The sequence below is a fragment of the Felis catus genome, chromosome D2 (genome assembly GCF_018350175.1).
Source record: "Felis catus isolate Fca126 chromosome D2, F.catus_Fca126_mat1.0, whole genome shotgun sequence".
Classification (NCBI taxonomy): domain Eukaryota; kingdom Metazoa; phylum Chordata; class Mammalia; order Carnivora; family Felidae; genus Felis; species Felis catus.
In genome coordinates, this window is record NC_058378.1 from 54170957 (window position 1) to 54191744 (window position 20788).

General features: G+C 44.9%; 1 protein-coding gene across 11 annotated transcripts in view; it reads left to right on the top strand.

Annotated features, from left to right (window-relative positions):
• PLCE1 (phospholipase C epsilon 1) overlaps positions 1-20788 on the top strand; it is a 321945-nt gene that overhangs the window by 207859 nt on the left and 93298 nt on the right. For all 11 annotated transcript variants that reach the window (XM_045040422.1, XM_023240750.2, XM_023240751.2 and 8 more), the window contains 3 exons: positions 13335-13480; positions 17837-18095; positions 19693-19898. In XM_045040422.1, coding sequence (XP_044896357.1) covers positions 13335-13480; positions 17837-18095; positions 19693-19898 — 611 coding nt within the window. The remainder of the gene's footprint in view (positions 1-13334; positions 13481-17836; positions 18096-19692; positions 19899-20788) is intronic.

The window sequence follows — 20788 nt, forward strand, 5'->3', positions numbered from 1 at the left end:
TTCATGGACCTGATAATTCCTGGACAGAGGGCCCGAGGGCCTCAGGTCACCCTTCTAAAACCTATTTGTGATGCACCGTTATTTTTCTGAGCACTTCCCCTCGAACCAAACCATATCCATGTGTCCTCACTTCCTCACACAGGCCCTGCCCACGCCCTCTTTCCCCATTTCCTGTTTCCTGTTTCCTGTTTCCTATTCCCTTCATGCCAGCGGCCCTTAGACTTCCTGTTGATACATTTTTTTCTCAATTTTTGCCTTGCCCCTTTTCCACCTTTCTTCTGCCTCTCCTTTCTGGCCTCGTTAAAAGACACAAAGGCTCATTCTTTTTGAAGGCTTAATCCTTAGAAGTTCCTTTCTGCAAGGGGCACCTGGGTGACTCAGTCTGTTAGGCGTCGACTTTGGTTCAGGTCATGATCAAATGGTTCATGGGTTCGAGCACCGCATCGAGCTCTGTGCTGACAGCTCAGAGCCTGGAGGCTGATTCGGATTCTGTCTCTCCCTCTCTCTCTCTGCTCCTCCCCTACTTGTACTCTGTCTCTCTCTCTTTCTCAAAAATAAATGAACATTAAAAAAAAAGTTCCTCTCCGTGAAACAGAGAAGGGAAGCCAGCACTGTAATGAAAAGGCCAACATTGTTTCTACAAAGACTGTATCTTGAAAAAGAAGTTGCTTATTATTTTTAATTATCAATATTAGTTGACATTTATTGAGTATGTATTCTGCTCCAAGCATGAAGGCCCTTTACATATATTGTCTATTTTATTAGTCACCACAACCCTTATGATACAGGACATTTATTATCCCCATTTTATGGATGAGCAGTTGAGTCTCAAGGAAGATCAGAACCTTGCTCAAAGTCATAGAAAGAGTAAAAAGAAGTGCCAAGAAATGAGCCTGCATCCTGTGTTCTCCCTCCTCTCCCCCTGCCCTCCTGTAGAGCAAGGAAGTTGAAGAGACAGAATTCTGGTTTTCATCAGATTTATTCCCTAACAAGTCTCATTCACAGAAGCTTGCCCCTCCACACATGCACTGCACAGACAGCAGATTGAATTACCTCCTTAATGATCTGTTATATCCACCAGTGTCCAGCTTGGCCAGGACGTAATTGATCTTGGTGAGATGCCAGTGTCCTTTGTTTCTTCACACAGATTTGTCTTCAGGGGAACATATGCCAACACATGCAAACCATATTATTCCCTTCCATTCTCTCCTTCCTGCTTGATCATTAGTGTTGGTTTCATTATTAGTCTCCTGTTCCCTGCTCACCATCCTCACTGCAATTGGCAAACGTTTCTCATTGGACCCTACAAGGGAAAGTGTGATTTGCTGGGCTTGCTTTTAGTTTCCTGTGAAAGGTATCCACTTACCTGGGGTCATAAGTGATTCACAGCATGTCTCAGAACCTCTGGCCCTTGTTGGTGGCCCCGAGAGACAGCCTTCACTCTCCTCCTTTTTCGAATCACTGACTTCCCCATCCAGGGGACTTAACTAATTGGCGCAGGGGGGGTAGGGGGGACACCTTCCTGTCCATCACTCAAGGCACCTCAGAATGGGCCCAGCCAATTCTGGAGCATATGAGAAGGCCACCACTACCCTCATTCTCTGATGCCAAATTGTCTCAAGGAAAATGAGATCTTCCCGTCATGGGCCAAATTACCCATAAGCCTTCTATGTCATGGCTCCCTAGACATCCTTCCCCAGCTCTGGCCTCTTGAGCCTCTTGGGTAAAGAGCAAGCTGACAGGGTGGGGCTGTCAGCCTCACTTCCCCTACTGTAGTCCCCAGATACCCTGGACACCCAGGTGCATGGACACTCTTCTGAGAAGGGCAGCATCAGCAGGGAGTGCCTTGTACCTGACTCAGAACATGAGGTTATTAAGCACCTCCCACTCAAGCTGGACTCTGTGCTGGGGAATAGATTAGTAAAACAATCAATACCTGCTTTCAAGAAGCTCAAATTCCAATGGCAGGAGCCGGGGGAAAGTGGTCACATATCAGTGATAAAGCTAGGTTAGAGCAGAGAATGGATTAACCATGTGAGGGTTCAAGAAAGGCTTCCTGGAGGAGATGACGTCTGGGCTACTTGGCAACCAGTTGGATGTGGGGATGCAAGGTGAAGGAGGAGTCATGGGCTGGGGTCAGGATGGGCTTATAGAGCCCTTGGGCCCTTCGGGTGGAAATGCCTAGTTAATTCTTGGATATATGGGACATATCCTGTATATTCAGAGATAGCAGCAGGGAGGTGGGTAAAACCAGGTAAGTGAAGGAAATAATCTTGGGAAAGAGTATAGCATAAGAAGAGATCCAAGAAGAGCCAAGGACAGAGCCCCAAGAAATACCAGCATTCATGAACTGACGTGTGCCAGCAGAGGACAATATTATGAGCATGGGCTCTGGGACTGAGCTGCCCATGTCGGGATCCCACCTTCACAACCTACCAGTTGTATGACCCTGTTGTGAGTGACTACAACACCTCCAACAGCTGTTCCATTGGGGACACCCATAAAATGGGGTGATAATGACATATACCTCATGGCGTTGCTGTAGATTTAAATTAAGTAATACATGTTAAGCACTTAAAACAGTCTCTTTAAGTAGACTGTATAAGAGTGTTCTTAATAACGTTATTCCTTCACTGATGTCAGAAAAGGGAAAAAGGAAAAAGACAGCCTATGACAGAGTCAGCCTCTCTCAGTGCCCACTGGCATTGCTCAGCTGAGATCCCCAGCGAGGAAAGATAAAGGAGAACCCCAATGGGAGCCAGATCACAGCTGGGATGGGAAGGGACGGATCATGCTGGATGGTACAAATGCCACCATCTTCTGGGAGGGCAGGGATGGTGTCTGCCTTGCTCACTGCATGCCCCAGTGGCCAGAGGAGTGCCTAGTAGAGTGTGAGCTCCTTGAGGATAGAAGAGCCCTCAGTAAACATTTGCTCAATGAGTATGTATTTTCTGAAGGTCCTGCAACTCATCTGGCATGAAGAGGCTGCAGGGACCAGGGAAAGCATATGGACCACTCTAATGGTGGCCACAGCTTGGGGAGAAAGCTTGGGGACATCTCCTGACTCGCTTGACCCTCTGTCTGGGACACCTAGATGTTTCTGTGAGTGAGCTGCAGGAGGGAATCTCCCAGGCCTTCTCCCTTCCAGACTCTTGAATTCATGAGGACCCTGTCCTATTCTGCGTGTCATAGAAAACTTGGAATTTTAGACAGGTGACAGAACAGGAGCATTTGTAGACAATTGGCATGTGCTTACACCATGGTCTCCACAACCTCTCAGAACACCAATGTTCTGTTTCTAAAGGGAATGTTCCTCGGCTGCTTAGGTCTTTGAGCTGAACTCACCATAGTTTTGTTAAGACATTTCTTTGCTCATAGATCAGGGTAGCTGTTGGAGCTCTCATACAGTTTAAAAAGCTATAATGAATCCACTCTTTGGTCTCATGCTCATGAGAGAAAATGGGAAATAGTAAAGCATAATAGTTTAAAAGCACAGGCTTTTGGGGCACCTGGGTGGCTCAGTCGGTTAAGCGTCTGACTTCGGCTCAGGTCATGATCTCACAGTTTGTGGGTTCGAGCTCTGAGTCGGGCTATGTGCTGACAGCTCAGAGCCTGGAGCCTGCTTCGGATTCTGTGTCTCCCTCTCTCTCCCCTTCCCCTGCTTGTGCGCGCTCGCTCTCTCTCTCTCTCTCTTTCTCAAAACTAAATAAACTTAAAAAAAATAAAAATATAAAAGCACAAGCTTTTGATTTGGCTCGTTCCTAGTGCACAGGTTGTGTAACCTTGGACAAGCTACCTCTGCCACTCTGAACTTCAGCTTCCTCATTTGTAAAATGGGAATGGCATTAGTCCCAGCCTGTGAGGCCAAGAGGATCAAAAGGGATAAGCAGTGTCCCTCTCACAAGTGCATGCCCAATACATGGCAGCTGTTGTTAAGTATTATTATTATTATTAAAATCATGTGAAGAGGAAACAAAATTCATAAATGGCCCTGCGATAGGATCAGGATAGTTTGGAGCTAACAACTCACTTATGTCAAGACTTGTTATGTGAACTCCTAGCCATGGGTTTTAATCCTATTATTGAAATGGAATGAAATAGCAAAGACCCTATTCTAGGACTATCAATAAATACTTTCACAAAAGGAGAGGACATGAATGAGATAAGTCTCACTCTTGAGTACCATTTAATAATTGGTTTCAGAATGAATGATCCATCCAGTGGAGTATGGTAGGAGATCGAGCAGAGGCTAACAGATCCCACACAGCTGTTGGCAGTTCTCTACAGTCCATTTAACCAGCAATGGCATTTGCATACCTAAGTCTCCATGTTTCCTCTGGTTGCTTTTAAAACAGTAAACAGCCATAAAAAAGAATGAAATCTTGCCATTTGCGACAACATGGATGGACCTGAGGGCATCGAGCTAAGGTAAAAGAAGTCAGACAGGGAAGGACAAATACCTATGATCTCACTTATATGTAGACTTAAAAAAAAAAACAAAACAGTAACAACAACAACAAACCAAGCTCATACAGAGAACAGATTGGTATTTGTCGGAAGCGGGGGTTAGAGGGTGGGAAAAATGTGTGAGGGTCAAAAGGTACAAACTTCAAATTATAAACAATTAAGTCATGAGGATGTGATGTACAGCATGGTAATTATAGTTAATACCGTATTGCACATTTGAAAGTTGCTTAAGAGAGTAGTTTGTAAAAGTCCTCATTAGAAGAAAAAAATTTTTGTGTAACTAAGTATGGTGATGGGTGTTGACTAGACTTATTGTAGCCACCATTTCATAATATATGTAAGTGTTGAATCACTATGTTGTACGCCCGAAACTAATATAATGTTATGTGTCAACTATACCTGAATTTTAAAAAAGTAATGCAGGGGTGCCTGGGTGGCTCAGTTGGTTGAGCATCCAACTTCAGCTCAGGTCATGATCTCACAGTTCATGGGTTTGGGCTCCATATCAGGGTCTGTGCTGACAGCTCAGAGCCTGGAGCCTGCTTCTGAATCTGTGTTTCCCTATCTCTCTGTCCCTCCCCTGCTCACACTCTGTCTCTCAAAAATGAATAAACATAAAAAAAAAAAAAGTAATTCAGTGTCACAAATAGTGGAACAGCAAAACATTTTCAGAACTTTTAATAAATGTATTCTTTATACAAAAAGGCAGTTTAAATTAAGTATGTCACATTTGGAATTGAGCACTTGTCAGAGCTTCTAGAATTCACATCCTGGGAATATTTACATGTAACTTGTGACACGAACTGTTGGTTAAATGGAACCAAAATAAACAAAAAGTATTTTTTAAAAAAAAAAACAGTAAACAATTCTGGGGAATTTAGAATTTTGAATATTTAGGGAATTTTTAGTTGAAGAACTTGAGAATAAACATCTTTTGCAAACTATGGGGACAACGTTCTGCAAACAATAGAAGGATGATTTCTCTCCTCCAGGAGTTGACAATTTAGAAAAGGTGGATATATAAACCACTAACTTAACTGCAAGGCAGAACATGCTATCTTACTTTCCTTATAGTTGTTCCAACTCCTCCTGCTCTGCCTAGCATAGTTCCTGGCAGATTCATGGGCATACAGTAACTGTTTGTGGAAAGAATAAGCACCGTTACAGAGAAATGAATAAAGTACTTGGGGAGACCAGCAGGGACCAAGGAATGGTAAAAAGACTGGACTTCCAAAGATGGTAGCATACAGATGGGTAAACTTGGCCTTGTACTTACTCAATTATCTTATCTACTGTACTGCTCTTTAATTGCTTGCTTATGTTATTTTCCCCCATAAGGTTCCAACCTCCCCAAGAGTAGGTACCATATCTGTCTTGTTTACTAGTGTCCAACATGGTACATGGGATATAGTAGATCCTCAACATACTCAATAAGTTTTTGTTAAAACAAGGAAGGTCATCCGACATATTTATCAAGGCTTCCTCCCACCCCAGTCGCAAGTTAACAGCAACTCAACTCAAGCCTGCTTAAGCAAAGTTCGGGCATTTTTTGGTATATATATATATGGGCTCTTCATAGGACTTCAAGTATGGCTGGTCAGGAATCTAAGGTCCTCAGGGATCCATCTTTATCTTTCTTTTGTGTTATCTTCATTCTTAGGCAGGTGCCCCTGATATCATGGCGAAAGGCATCTGACTCCTATCTTTACATGTTACAATTCCAGCAAAAAAAAAAAAAAAAAAAAAAAATTGTGTCTCTTTTCCGGATAGTTTCAGGGAAAGACTCAATCAAGGAGGGCTCTGGTTGGCCTGGCTTGGGTTATATACCCATCTTTGAACAAATCACTGAGTCCAGGCCTAAAGGCAGGGGAGGAGCAGCACCATGAATTCTGTATAGATGAAGATAAAGAAAGCTGATTCATCTAGGAGACATCAGACAGCCAGAGTTAACACACAAAACTCCCTATGTATTCACATCCCAAGGAAACTGGACAATAGCACAGAGATAGGAATAGCCAGAGAATAGGAAGTGATACAAAACATAGTAGGGTTGAAATGTCGGACAGATGAGCGGTGGCCAACAGTGGGAATTAATGTTGGAGATATTAATATAGATCAGATGCTGCTAGGCTTGAAGGCCAAAAAAAGAGGTTTAGAGTTTGTTCTATAGAGAGTTGTGATACAATGTGAGGGGAACAAGATGGAATATAATCCAAGGTATATTTAGGGCTTCTCTAGAAGCCACCTTTAGGGGCCTCTCTTTTCCCTTCTGTGTCCCTCCAAAACCACGAGTCACTGGTGGAAACATGCCAAGCAGGACATGGAGTTCAAGAGGCTCTCCTGCAGCCACTTCATGTCCAGAAGGACGCCTGGGCATATGTAACCTGCTGGCCTCTGCAGCCTCAACACGGAGATTCCCAGCATGAATATGTCACAGCCTCTGCTATAAGGAGCTCCCAGCAGGGGAAGTTTGGTCTCAGACAAAGTACTGGAAATATACCTTCATATACACGTATACGAATATGTACACACACACATACACACACACACACACACACACACACATATGAATACATATAGGACTGGGTGTTTGGAATAGGAAAAAGGGGATATTTTATTCCTCATGAGGAGTCAAGGAAGCCTTCAGAGAAGAGGGAATATGTGTGTTAATCCTTTTGCTAGGAAAGGCCTGTGCTCAGGGCACAGACCCTTCTCAGGGCAAGGACAGATTCTTCCTGGTTCAGCCTTGGACTCCTTCCTTGCAGTTAGGAGAACCTAGAGATTCCTTCTTCAGGACTTCTGTGTTCTGCTTCCTGGAATTCAGCTTCTCTACAGCTCAGGTAACAGCACTACCAATGGCATTCCTAGCAGTAAACACTTATTGGGCCTGGGACTACATACCCAGTGTCGCGTGACCTTTGGATACAATCTCCATTCTCACCCTCACAATTCTGTTATGAGGTAAATACTATCCCGTTTTACCGAAGAGGAAATCGAGGCTGATAGCTAGGCGACCTGCCTGAGGCCCAGGCATGATCAGACAGTGGAATGGGAGCCAACACAGCTCACTCAGCCCAGCGCCATGCTCTCCACCTCTGGGCCTTCTGCCTGCCCCTGCCTGCTGGCAAGTGGGCGACACCCCGGCCTCAGCGAGGTTACAGAGACGGCCATCTGTGCAGTACTACAGAAATGACGCTTCAGCTGTGACTAAGGGCTACACCAGGGGTGCAGAAAGGGACACTGAACCCGTGACGTAGTTTTCACCCTAAGTATAAGAAAGAATCACCGGGGAGTTATCTTAAAAAGCAGCTTCCTGGGGCGCCTGGGTGGCTCAGTCGGTTGAGCATCCAACTTTGGCTCAGGTCCTGATCTCACAGCTCGTGAGTTCGAGCCCCACGTCGGGCTCTGTGCTGACAGCTCGGAGCCTGGAGCCCGCTTTGGATTCTGTGCCTCCCTCTCTCTCTGCCCCTAACCCACTCACATTCTGTCTGTCTCTCTCAAAAATAAACATTAAAAAAAAAAAAAAGCAGCTTCCTGGGACCTGCTCTCAGAGACTCTGGGGGCGAGAACTTGAAATCTGCATTTCAACAAACACCCTACTACTACCACTAGAGGTTCCAAGGCCAGTGATGTGCATTTTGAAGAGTGCTACCTAGGCAGGGGTGTGTGTGTGTGTGTGTGTGTGTGTGTGTGTGTGTGTGTGTGTGTCTGACAATGTGTGTGTATGCCCACATGCCCACGGTTCAAGGGTTGTCTTAGGAAAGCTCTGCGAAGGGCAGATGTCAATGTGCACTGCATATCGACAGAGCGGCTTTGTCTGGGTTTTCACTGTCTTCTTTAGATCTCACCATTCGAGCCCAGCCCTTGCAGTTAGGGGGACCAGATACCCACTACAAAGGATCATCTTTCTATGAACATTGCTCAGCATATTAAAAAAAAAAAAAAAAAAAAAAAAAAAAAACTTTTTGGCACAAAGACATTTGTCTCTTTTTTCTGGACCTGGGAACAGCAGTAGGAAGTGTTCAGGCCTTTTCCCAAATATAATCCCTGACCAATTGGAGGCTGAGAATCCTCTCTGCCAGCGGCCTCCTGGGACCCTGGGTGGCCTGCCTGTCGGTCAGAGGCACCAAGCACCCCCACACTGGAGATGTGGGAAAGATGCTCTTAGTCCTTGAGGACGTAAGGTCTAGTGGGGGAGACAGAACAGACCCATGTGAAAGAGTCAGACACACAAATACAATAAAAATAAAGCAGATGCAAATCCTTGCAGCAGTGAGAATCCCAGTGCAGATGTGAGCTTGGTCTCAGGGTCCACCATCAAGTCACAGGAAGAAGTTGAATGTGAGTTGCTAGGTGAGCATCAGAAAAGCCTTCCTAGAAGAGGTCACATTCACTCCTTTGCCGTGTCTCATGGAGCACTTACTGTGGGCACTGCTACTGGTGGGCATGGCAGACCCAGGGTCTGCTTTGGGGGGAACACAGTGCTGACTGTGCAGGGGGTCTGGGGTCAAGGAGACTGGGGGCCCCACATAGCCCAGCACATCACCCAGCCCAGATGGGAAATCAGAGCAGTCCTCTTCAAGAAAGTGGTGTTTTCATCAGATTCCTAAAGGCAGCCCTGCCCCTGACCTTAGGGGATCCAAGATGAAGTACAAAGGACAAGGCAAAAGAAGGCCCCAGCCTGTGGCCTTCCCACCTTCTCTTTCCATCCTGGTTTGTGTGCCTGGGTGTGGACACTTCAGACCTCCAGTTCAAACTCCATCCACACACCACACCCCCACAGGCCCTCTGCCAGCCTTTGGGCCTGGAGTTATGATCTCCCTACAGGAGGACTGATCCAGATATCAGGCTCTTGCAGGCCCAGAAGTGGGCTTGAGCTGTTTAGACAGGGGACTTGGGAGTCCTGAGTCTTCAGGGATGAATGATCTGGAAGTGAGTGCACAGCCACTGGGCAGACCCATTCCCTCCACCCCATCACAGGCCTTCTAAAGCATGGGACCCAGGGCAGGTCCTGAGGGCAGTTTTACCTAATCAAAGTCTGGGGGCCGTGGAGACCCATCCCATAGAAGACCCCTGAAATGAGAAAAGGCCTTGGTCATCTCCCTAAAAGCAGGAGTGTAGAGAAAGGTCGAAGGTGAGGTTGCAGAACTGATGGGGGCCTGGTGGCCAAGGTAAGGATTTGGCTTCACAAAGGACACGGGCAGGACATGGTGGGGGCCGGGGAAAGGTAATTTATGAATGGAGCAAAAGCATTCCTTCCAGACTGAGCTTGTGTGATGCCAACAAGGTGTTTGATGTAAGGAGAGCAAGCTGTTGAGTTTGGCTAGGCCTGAGAGTACTGACAAAAGCAAAAGAGGCAGAAAAGAAGTGTCTGGAGAGGAGCAGTTGTGGAGTTTGTAGGCCTGTACCCAGGGTCAGGCCCTCAGGGTAATCACAGAGCCTCTGGGAGGGACTCATGGAATTAGGCGGGGGCCAGATTCTGTCTTTATTCTGTGCTAACCATTCAAATAGGGCAAAGTAATCTGCCACATTTAACACCTTTCTACTCTACACTTGAGTTTTAGTACTCTCTATATGTGCAGTTTTTGTGTTTTTCTGTGTTATTCCAGTGTCCTGAAATTCTTTCTGGATTGGCAACACATCCCATTTTCCACTTAATAAATACAACCACCGTTTATGCCTTGGGCAACATTTTTCAGTCATTGCCAAATCCTTATGGGGTTTTTTGTGACATTCGTTTTTCATAATTAGTGATGAAAGTCACATCACTTAGTGCCTATAAAATTATAAATACATCAGTCCGCAATAAGACTTTTTTTTTGTCCCTGAAGTCTGTACGCAGATGGTATGTGTGTGTGTGTGTGTGTGTGTGTGTGTGCGCGCATGTGTGCGTGTATGTTTGTGTGTGTGTTTATGATAACAGTGCTTACATAATCTCAACAACCAGGCCCTGGGGACTCACACTTGGAGATGGAACGGCTGGTTTAAATTAGGTTTCCATGTGAAATACTGTATCGCTATTTTTTTCCTAACATTGTGGGAAAGTATATGGAAAATGATTTGACTGATAGGAAATAAATCTGGATGCATGATCAGGATTGAGGCACCAACCACGTGGTGGTCGGCGTCTGCTCTGTGAAGCTGGCCTCTCCAAGGGAAGATGGATTAACCCTTTCAGGCCACTAGACTAGTAAGTCACTGTGTGGGACCAGAATAGCCTGAAAGAGCAGTGACTCTCCAGAGCTGCTGATTTGGCAATCAGTTTCAGTAAAAAAGGAACTACAGCCACAAGAAGAATATAGCCAGAGGGCTCAAGAACTAATGCATCAGGTGTCTTTGGGAAACGCTTTTAACTTTTGGGGATTTATTTTCATTTGTAAGAAGATGAGTGTGAATTTCTAGCTCAAAGAGTCAATAATTATGATTCTAAGTGTTTGCTCACAGTTCCCCAGAGCAGGATAGGGATCATTAAAGGCAAATCACATGAAAGGAAAAACTACACAGAACACCCATGACACTCAGTCAGTATTGACAAAACAGTTTCTTGCTCTGGAGAGTCAGGGTTTCACAAAGGTGACTTTTCACTGGGTAACCAGGTGATGAGGGCACAAGGCATAGAGACAGTGAGCAAGGAATCGCTTATAGCTCCAGGAGAAAGGATGGATCTGGGACTCGAGAAGGCTCCTGTGTGCTCAAAACAGCCCCGGGAGATCAGAACAAATGGCCATCTTAGGTTCTCCTCTTCCCAAGAGGCTCTGAATTCCTTGCAGGATGATCTGGACCCAGGCTTGTCCTAGGAGTCTGATTCCAGATCTGTTCTCCTGATGTTGAATGAAGTCCAGAGCAGGCTGAGAGCAGAGGTGCGTGCTCGGGGCCCACTGGGCTGGGGCAGGGCTGGGGCAGGGCTGGGGCAGGGCTGGGGCAGGGGCTCAGGGTGGCAGGTGGTCCCTCACATCCTGCATCAGCACTCCCGGCTAGTCCCACGGTGTGACCCTGTTTTATCAATGAAGGTCCCTGGTGCCACTGTTTTGCTTTTTGTTTCTGTGTAAGAAAGGGGAAGAGGTGTTCAGCATCTCTCTCTTCTGTTCTCCTTTTTTCGTTGCTTTAATTATTTTTTTAGTACTCTCCTTGGTATCTTCTCCTTTTAGTCTGACTCTGTGTTCAAATATGCAGCTCTTAAGCAAGTGCTTAGGAAAGCCTAAGCGGTGCCAAGTTTAAAGAAACTGTCACCCCTCATCAGATAAAAGAGTACCGCACTGGGAGTCCTAGTTTTGACATTAACAAGAACTGTGACCTCAGAAGATCACTTCTCCCATGAACCATAGATTCTTCATCTGGAAAAATGGGTTTGGACCGCCCTCTGTGGTTGCTGCCAGCACTAAATGTCATCCGTTCCTACCATTTTATCAATGGGGCCGGTGGGGGTGGGAGGGAAGTGCAGTATGCTGTAGACCTTAAACTCTTTTTTTTGTTGCAGTTGTCGTGGGTCACCATGAGCGGGTGTTCTGGCCTCCCTCTCCCTCAGGCCAGGGAAATGAGGTGGTCCCAGGTGTCAGCACTGTTACTGAACCAGTGCAGCTAATGGGCCATGTGGGGTCAAGACCAAGGCTTTGGTTTGTTAGCAACTAAGTTTATCAGTCCAGACATTAGCTAGGAGGGAGAAAGTAACTTAAATGAACACAAGTATTCAAGCACCAACGTATAGGTAGCAGCAAAATAATCTTAGAGATTAAGCAGAGGATTGAGGCTGCGTATCATGGGGGGGGGGACTTAGAAGTAGGTCATTATTAAATGTTATACTACTCTGTGTCGTAGAAAAAACTAATCACATTAGAATAACTTTCATCCCAGACCTCGTGTATACACATCAGGCATTTAGTGAGTGGTTAATAGTGCCACCTCTGTGGCCCACACACCTAAATTCAAATTTAGGCTTTACCACTTTGGGTTGAAGACTTGCACAAATCTCTTAGGCCCTCTGTCCTTCAGTTTCCTCATCTATAAAATGAGGATAATTAATAATCCCTGACTCCAGACTGTTGTGAGAGATGAGTTAACATATGTAAAGTGCTTAGAATAATTCCCGGCACCCGGCACATAGTAAGTGCTATGTAAGTATCTGTTCATTATCAGTTAGTCATTTGAGCAGCATAATAGATAAGGGGCTTATGAAAGATAGTTTAAATATATAATTTTTTTGCATTTTTCATTTGATAGCATGCATTTTACTACTTGATAAATATTCTTTTATTTATGGACTAAGTGCATTGATTGCATTTAATCTTGCTGCCCATCAGTCAAACGTATTTATATGTATTTTAATCGATATTATCCTTGGGCTTTATTTTCTTATAGTCTCATGGAATTTTATGGATCGAGAGGGAGTTCATGAATTACCTTTCAGCCTCCTTACTTTAAAGATGAAGAATATGGAGAAGTGAAGTGACTTTCCCAGAATCCCATAGCAAAGCAGTGATGGAGACCCAGAGCTTCACCTCCGATCTCTCAGCTGGGTCTTTCATTTCCCAGTACTAAACTGATTTTTAAAAAAAAGAAAAAGAGTGGGGTACCAAGGTGTCTCAGTCTGTTGAGCTACTGACTTCGGCTCAGGTCATGATTTTGCGGTTTGTGAGTTCGAGCCCCACATCAGGCTCTGCGCTAACATCTCAAGCCTGCTCCAAATTCTGTGTCTCCTTCTCTCTCTGCCCCTCCCTTGCTCACACACACACACTCTCTCTCAAAAATAAACCTTAAAAATTAAAAGAAAAAAGAAAGAAAGAAAAGAAAAAGAGTTTTCCTGTGGAAAAAAAATATTCCTTGAGTTTTCAGGACATAGGTTCAGTGGATCCCCTCTCTGCATTTTCTAGGTGAGCTCCTGGGTAACGTGGCTGATCCTCACGGCGGGCTCCATGGAGGAGAAGCGAGAAGTCTTCTCCTATTTAGTGCACGTGGCCAAATGCTGCTGGAACATGGGCAACTACAATGCTGTCATGGAGTTCTTGGCCGGCCTCAGGTATGGGAGTGGGGAATACAGTTATCTGGGTACGAGGTGAATGGCACTGAATTAATTGCCCTGGAAACCACATTTACCCAAACCAGGCACTTAGTAGTGATTATTTGCAGGAAATACATTATCCTTTGCTAACACCACAAACCTTGCCCCTCAAAGATGTAGCAGAATTCAGCCCCTATGGCCAGTCATGCTCCTAATTAACTGTCTGCTCTGATCTGTTGGCCAAGCTGGGTAAAATTTCCTGCTTGCATAACTCCATCCGCCCCATCACTGACCGCTGCTTACCCTCTGTGTCCTATAAACCCCACTGTTATCTATCTCTTTGCAGCTCTGCCTTATGAATTGCCTCAGCACTGTAGAATCCCAGCCACTGCCTGGGAATGGCTAACACTGATAATAAGCATTCAATAAAAGTAGTTATTTTTACTGAACACTTACTATGTATCAGGCACTGGGCTGTACATTTCCTATGCATTAAATATTTTAATTCTCATAACAGTTTCTTGGTAGATACTAAAATTCCTACATCTTGCAAAAGAAGGAACTAAAGTTAGAAGTTAAGTCATTCACCCCAGGCCATCTGGAATGGCTGGGATGTGAATGCAGGCAGCCTTGATTTGAGAGTCCTTGCCCTTCACCTCCGATATCTTGCTCTTATGCCTTCTCCACTAAGCTAATAATAAGATCACCATTTTATCAGTAAAGTCTTCTACCTTTTTCCCTTTCAAGCCTCAGTTACCCGGCATAAAGTAACTGCCCCTCACTCTTAATGGAAGGCAATGTGGTGTGAGGAAGAGCATGAGTTGTTGGGTCAGAACAATGGGATCAAATCCTGGCTCCCCCATGGAATAGCTGTGTGGTGTGGGCAAGGTGCTCGACCTCCTTGAGCCCCAGTTTCTTTATCTGTAGAATGGGGATGATAATAATAAAAAGCACCTACTTCCTCACCCAGGATTTACTGAGATAGTACGAAGTGTTTAGCATGCATGTTTGGCATGCAGTGAGGCCCCATAAAGCGAACCTGTTGTTCTCAGTGTCTGAGATTCGCCTTCCCAGTGAGGGTTCTCACTATAAATAGATCTTGCTCCCTAACGTTATTGGGATTTTTCTTTGATTCTCCAGATCCCTGCAAAGGGATTCGTGGTTGGGGGAAAAAGGTAATTTCTCAGAGTTGGAATTTTTTTTGTCCTTTTGAGCTTTCTTAACTAAGAATAACTCAAATGACTGTGTCATTGGCATTCAAAATGATACATACAGATGTATCAGGCATGGCTCAAAAGAAGGAAAAAATAGAAAAAATACTGGGAGAACAGGAGATGATTTGGATGATTGGATTCTCTTTGTGATAAGTTTTCTACAAAGAACCTCTGGTATTTTTCTTTAAAGAAAAGATTACATTATGATAACATAGTTCTATTTTAATGACACTTCTCCTCTGTGTTTGGCAAGTTGGTGCCAGCTATTGGCTGGGGACCTCACTTCCTCTCTTCTGGACATCACTGTCCTCAAAGCATGGCAGCTGGCTTGCTCCGAAGTGAATGACAAGAAAACAAGGCAGAAGCTGCAGTGCCTTTTATGACCCAGCCTCAGAAGTCACACGCTGTCACTTTACTACATTATACTGGTCACATAAGACTAGCACTGGTTGATTGTGCGTGGGGTCTGTGCTACACAGGGAGGTGTGGATCATTGGAAGAAACAATTAGAAGTAAAAAGATTTACATATAACAATATTTACTCAATCATGGTGTCAATTTAAAATAACCCAGGGGTGCCTGGGTGGCTTAGTTGGTTAAGCATCTGACTCTTGATTTTCAGCTCAGGTCATGATATCACAGTTCATGAGTTCGAGCCCCACATTGGGCCCTGTGCTGACAGTAGGGAGTGAGCCTGCTTGGGATTCTTTCTCTCCCTCTCTCTGTCCCTCTGCCCCTCCCCCACTCATGAGCAATAAATTTTCTACAACAAGCATCTAGTACCTTTATAAACAGAAAAAGAAAGTTTTAAAACCAGTGTCAGTTCTCAATCTAACAAAAAACCATTGATCTTGCTGAGGTTTGTCTTGTGCCCCCAAATGTACTGTGACTACTGTCACTCACAGAAACAAGGGCGATTAAATAATGAGAACTGTGTCTCACTCATTTATTCACTTAGTTTATTCACACTTCCATTTCATGCCCCAAAAGGGATTCTTACCACCTTATAAGAAACCAGGTATAGGGCAGGCTGGACTCAGTGAGGTGAAATCAGGAAACAATTTTAGTTTCCTGACCTCACTGACTTTCCCTGCCCCCTGCTCTGGGTCATACCTTGGGAGGTCCTATAGCTTTCCTGGTCACTGATGGGGTCAATAACTTGTCTCATTCTCCTTTGCTCATGAGCATGAATAAATCTCAGAAACACACAGCTGTGCAAGAAAAGCAGGATGCCTGAGTACCTAATGTGTGACACCATTTATATAAAGTTTAAAAGCACTCACACATCCCTACAAACTGCTGGGTGATCGATACCTATGTTGGGGAAGCATACACAATTGTAAGGGAACGAGAACACTGGTCCCCTTTGTGGTCCTTTTTGGTGAGGGAAAGAGGAGTATGTGTTCCTGGAGGAGCCCACTGAGGTCTCAACCACATTATTAATGTTTTGTTTTTAATGTTTATTTTTGAGAGAGAGAGAGTGAGCAGGGGAGGGGCAGAGAGAGAGGGAGACACTGAATCCAAAGCAGGCTCTGTGCTTAAAGCAGAGAGCCCGATGTCAGGTTAGGACTCATGAACTGTTGAGATCATGACCTGAGCTGAGCCCAATGTTTTATTTTTTAAATGGAGAGGTTGGTGCATGGGGTTTGTCATGTTGTACTTCTCTATGTCCTTTGAATGTCTTCTCTTGGACATAGTGATTTTTTAATCCAGTCTGATATAAATCAAAATTTCAACCTCACCTTTGGTTTAAAGTGTCACCTTTTCCCCACATTTCGCAGCCCAACAAATCTCAGAAACCTGCAGTGGAGCAGGAGAACGGGGTTTATCTTTTCTCACTCCAGCTCAGGGTCCTTGCAGAAAAAGTGGACAGGAGAAGAAAGAGGAAGGGAGATGGGGTAAAGGAAGCAAAGGTCTCCCTTGATGGGGACAGTTATAATCTGGCCTAGGTGCTCCCAAAGAGAGGTGTGCTTTTAGGGTTCCTCCCCAGTCACTCCTCCTACATTCCCCCACCTGCTGCCCTGTAGGTACCTCTCTCTGCACCATTAGCCAGCAAGGAGCAAGGCGCACTCAGTCCCCAGGATCCAGCTCTGGAAACCCTGTCCTCGCAGACTCTTTCTGCTGGGATCCCTCCTTGGGCAGCCAGGTGGACACATGGAACTGCCCCTCACGGTGGCCCTTACAGACTCACAGGAAACACACAGTATTTTGCCCTCCCAGATTCTGCAAATGCAAGACAGGCCCACGGGAACCTTTCGGCAGCCCTAGGCAGCCTGTCATCTTTAGACTTTTCCAGGCAGGAGTCACACACCAGGCTAAGTGATCAACAAACTCAGGACAAAGGTCAGCCTCTCCATGGAGTTCACTTGAAGCCCCTGCCCTGGGATGGTCCTCCTCCTTCTCACATATAGAGGGCTCTGACAACTCTATCCAGAGAAATATTCCCTACCTGGCTGCTCAGAGCCAATTCTGCATGGCATGATGGACGGTTATATACCACAGAGGGCAGAGCTGTTGGGGTACCCTTGTGATGAGCTGGTGCCTCTCTTTAGGAAGTGGGGTACAATGTCACCTGTTGTTGTCGGCAGCAAGTTCATCATAAGAAAAGTCCCATCTAACATCCTGTTATGCAAATAGTATTTTAAGATCATGTCCCTTAGGATAACCCGTGGCTTAACGTCAAAGCTGGATTTAGTAAAAGCAGTTCTATAAAAGAGACCAAAACAGATTTCATGTATTTTACTGAGAAACTGGCCTAATCCAAGGATAACATTTTAAATATCAAGAGGAGTGGACGCACCATGTTTTCTGCAGATAGTCCTCCATAAATATCTGTACAAACCATATGACCCACTAGGTTTCCCTTTCGGCTATAGCTGCCAGAAAAATTCAAACCTAGGTTTAATGCCCACCTTCCAAAATTAACTCCTTCCACAAATAACATGTGTTATTTGTATCTGTCCTATTTAATTTTGTGTTTCAATTTTTAATTAAAAGTAATACCTCATTTGGGGAAGTAGGTGGAGATAGGAGTCCTAAATAAATATCAAAACAGTGAAAACTGAGGCAAAAAGAATAAATTTGCATGGAGCTTGGGCTATATACTACAAACGATATTATTTCTCCTTCAGTCTCAAAAAACATCATTTACTTACAATAGGTCAAGAAAAGTTTTAAAAATGTGGCAGTTTATGGACCAGTCTGACCTAGAGACCATGAGGAGCCTGAAGGATGCCATGGCTCAGCACGAATCTTCCTGCGAGTACAAGAAGGTGGTCACGCGGGCTCTGCACATACCTGGCTGTAAGGTGGTTCCGTTCTGTGGGGTGTTTCTGAAGGAGCTCTGTGAAGTACTGGACGGAGCCTCCGGCCTCATGAAGCTTTGCCCGAGGTACAATTCCCAAGAAGAAACTCTAGAGGTGAGTCCTTTCAAAATCTGAAGTCTTTATTGCTGCCTGGCTCCTCACTCACTAAGGCCAAGAAAGAACCTGCTGAGCCTAGGCTAATCCGTTGTCACTGTTGTGCTGGGTAACAGGTCCTTGGAAATTCCTGAGAAAAAAATGCTGGCTAGCACTGTTTGGGGCTTCTTCTTGTTAAATTAGCTTGAATGGGGCAGTGTGTAAGTACCAGTGAAAATGGGTGCTGTTCTCTGATTTTTTTTAAGGGATGATGGGGTTTTCTTCTCTCATTGGGTGGGAATGTCTGTATGCAGAGGATAAGAGAAGTCAAGCAAGAATAGTAAGTTTTCTGAATCAGAGAAAGAAAACATGGCGGGAGGTCAACGTTGCCTTGCTTTCCTCCTCTGTGGGAGGACCCTGGAGAAGCTGGCGTCTCATGTAAAGACGAGCTCCAGGCTCTGATCACGGCTGTCTCGGCTCTCCCAGGCCCGTGGCTTCTTGTTCCTGACTCCCAGAGGGGAGAGGACCTTGTGAGCTTTGACTCAGGGTATCAGGCATTGGAGAGAAAGGGCTCAGAGAAATGAAGAAAATAAGGAAACCGCCCTAGATGGTGTTTAGAAATGAAAGAAGAGACTGAATTGGGAGAACTTTGCCAAGAATTTTGAGGAGTCCATAGCTGGCAGTTTCAAACCCAAATCTAGGATCATTGTCACCATGGCAACAGCAACACTACTGACCTTTCACACACACACACACACACACACACACACACACACACTCACACACACACACTCACATACACCCCTTCTCGGTGGCCGTGAGAAGACTCCTAAAACTTCAGCCTCCTCTGTGTCACCTGGGAACCAGGCATCACCTGGTATCAGGGAGACTTAAGAGCCCCTGACAGGCACAGGTAACACTGCCAGCTTGCATCTCTCTGGCTTATGAGGGAAGATGAAAGTGCAGCAAATGGAGGAGTAAGCTTAACACAAGCCCTCCCTACCCACACCAGCTCAGACGCAGAGGATGTCTTAGACGCAGAGGATGCCACATCCAGTGGTGCAGCTGGAGCGCTTACCTCTGATGGGAGAAACTTCCTGATCATGAATACAAACTATAAGAGCTTTAAAACCTCCAGGAAACCTCTGTGCTGCCATAGGATGTATGGGAAATAAAGCAAACATCATTCTTTCTCTGTGTTTCCCTTGGGCCCCAGGAATGTTATCTGGTTCCATAGAAGAATGGACTTCTGTCATGGTTTTTCTCAATTCTCTCTGCCAGGAGAAAACAACCCTACCCTTCCTCGGCAAAGTAGGGCTAATCTTCTCCCTCGGGAGCCTTGAAATAATGCTGCTTTTTGTGTTGTAAATTTGAAACGGAGCGTTGATTCCTACAGGAACTAAAATTGTCTTAGTGGAAACAAGAGTGAGTTCCGATAGCTCATGTGGTGAAACGAAAAAATGTTTTTCCTGGAGGCTCTTTCTTTTTCTTTCAATAAGAAATAGGCATAAGTGCCATTATTTATGGCTGTTGTGCTTTTATTTCCCTACCCAAGTCTTTTATTTAAGACACAGTACATGAAGTTGCAGTAACAAATTCTTGGTATGTTTTTCTGTAGTTTGTAGCCGATTACAGTGGACAAGATCATTTCTTACAACGAGTGGGACATAATGGCTTAAAGAATTCGGAGAAGGAGTCCACAGTCAACAGCATCTTTCAGATCATCAGGAGCTGCAGCCGAAGTCTGGAGGCCGAGGAGGAGGACAGCCCCAGTGAAGGAAACAGCTCCAGGAAAAATTCCTTAAGGGATAAAGCCCGATGGCAGTAAGTTCTACACTGTAAAAAGACAGATGTTCATTTTTTTTTCCTTTTTCCTATCTCAGTTTGGTGTTAGGTGGACTCCTAACAAAACCCCACCACGACTCTACCAATTCTGAATTTGAATTTTCCTTTCTAACTTGGCTGCTTTGTTCTAGACTTACCGCTCGTAATTTAACTTCTTGCCACCTGTTATCTCTTTAAAAAGAATAAGCTAGAGCTATCCTGTCATTTCTAAAAATTCAACAAATAAAGTTTTAGGATTAGAACCATGGTATTTATTAATTTCATAGCTTCTGTAAAAAATAATTGTTGTTGATCATGGGGTGGGGCACGGGGACAAGCATTAATATATTTTTAAGTCAACTACACTGATTTATTAGGGCTGGAGTGACACCCTGAAATCAGTCTTTTTAGGAGCTCCCCTAAGCCTCTGGGTGATTGTAAGTCAGGTTGTTTAAAGATCTCATTTCTGGGTGCCTGGGTGGCTCAGTTGGTTAAGCGTCTGATTTTGGCTGAAGTGATCTCATGGTCCGTGGGTTCAAGTCCCACATAGGCTCTGTGCTGACAACTCAGAGCCTGGAGCCTGCTTGGGATCCTCTGTCTCCCTTGCTCTCTGCCCTTCCCCTACTCACTTGCTCTCTCCCTCTCTCTCTCAAGAATAAACATTTTTAAAAGAGAGAGATCTCACTTCCAGAAACACGGTTCTGCAAGGTGGCATCTGTAGCTTTAAAACTGTTCAGTTGTTCCAATTGCTTGTTTATCTATAGCCGTTGCTGCCTACCTAGACATGTGTACCCACAACTACATGACAAGTTCAGAAATCAGTGGTCTTGGGGCATATATTGTGCCTCTTCAAGGCCATTTGTTCATGGGAAAGTCTAACTCAAATGGCA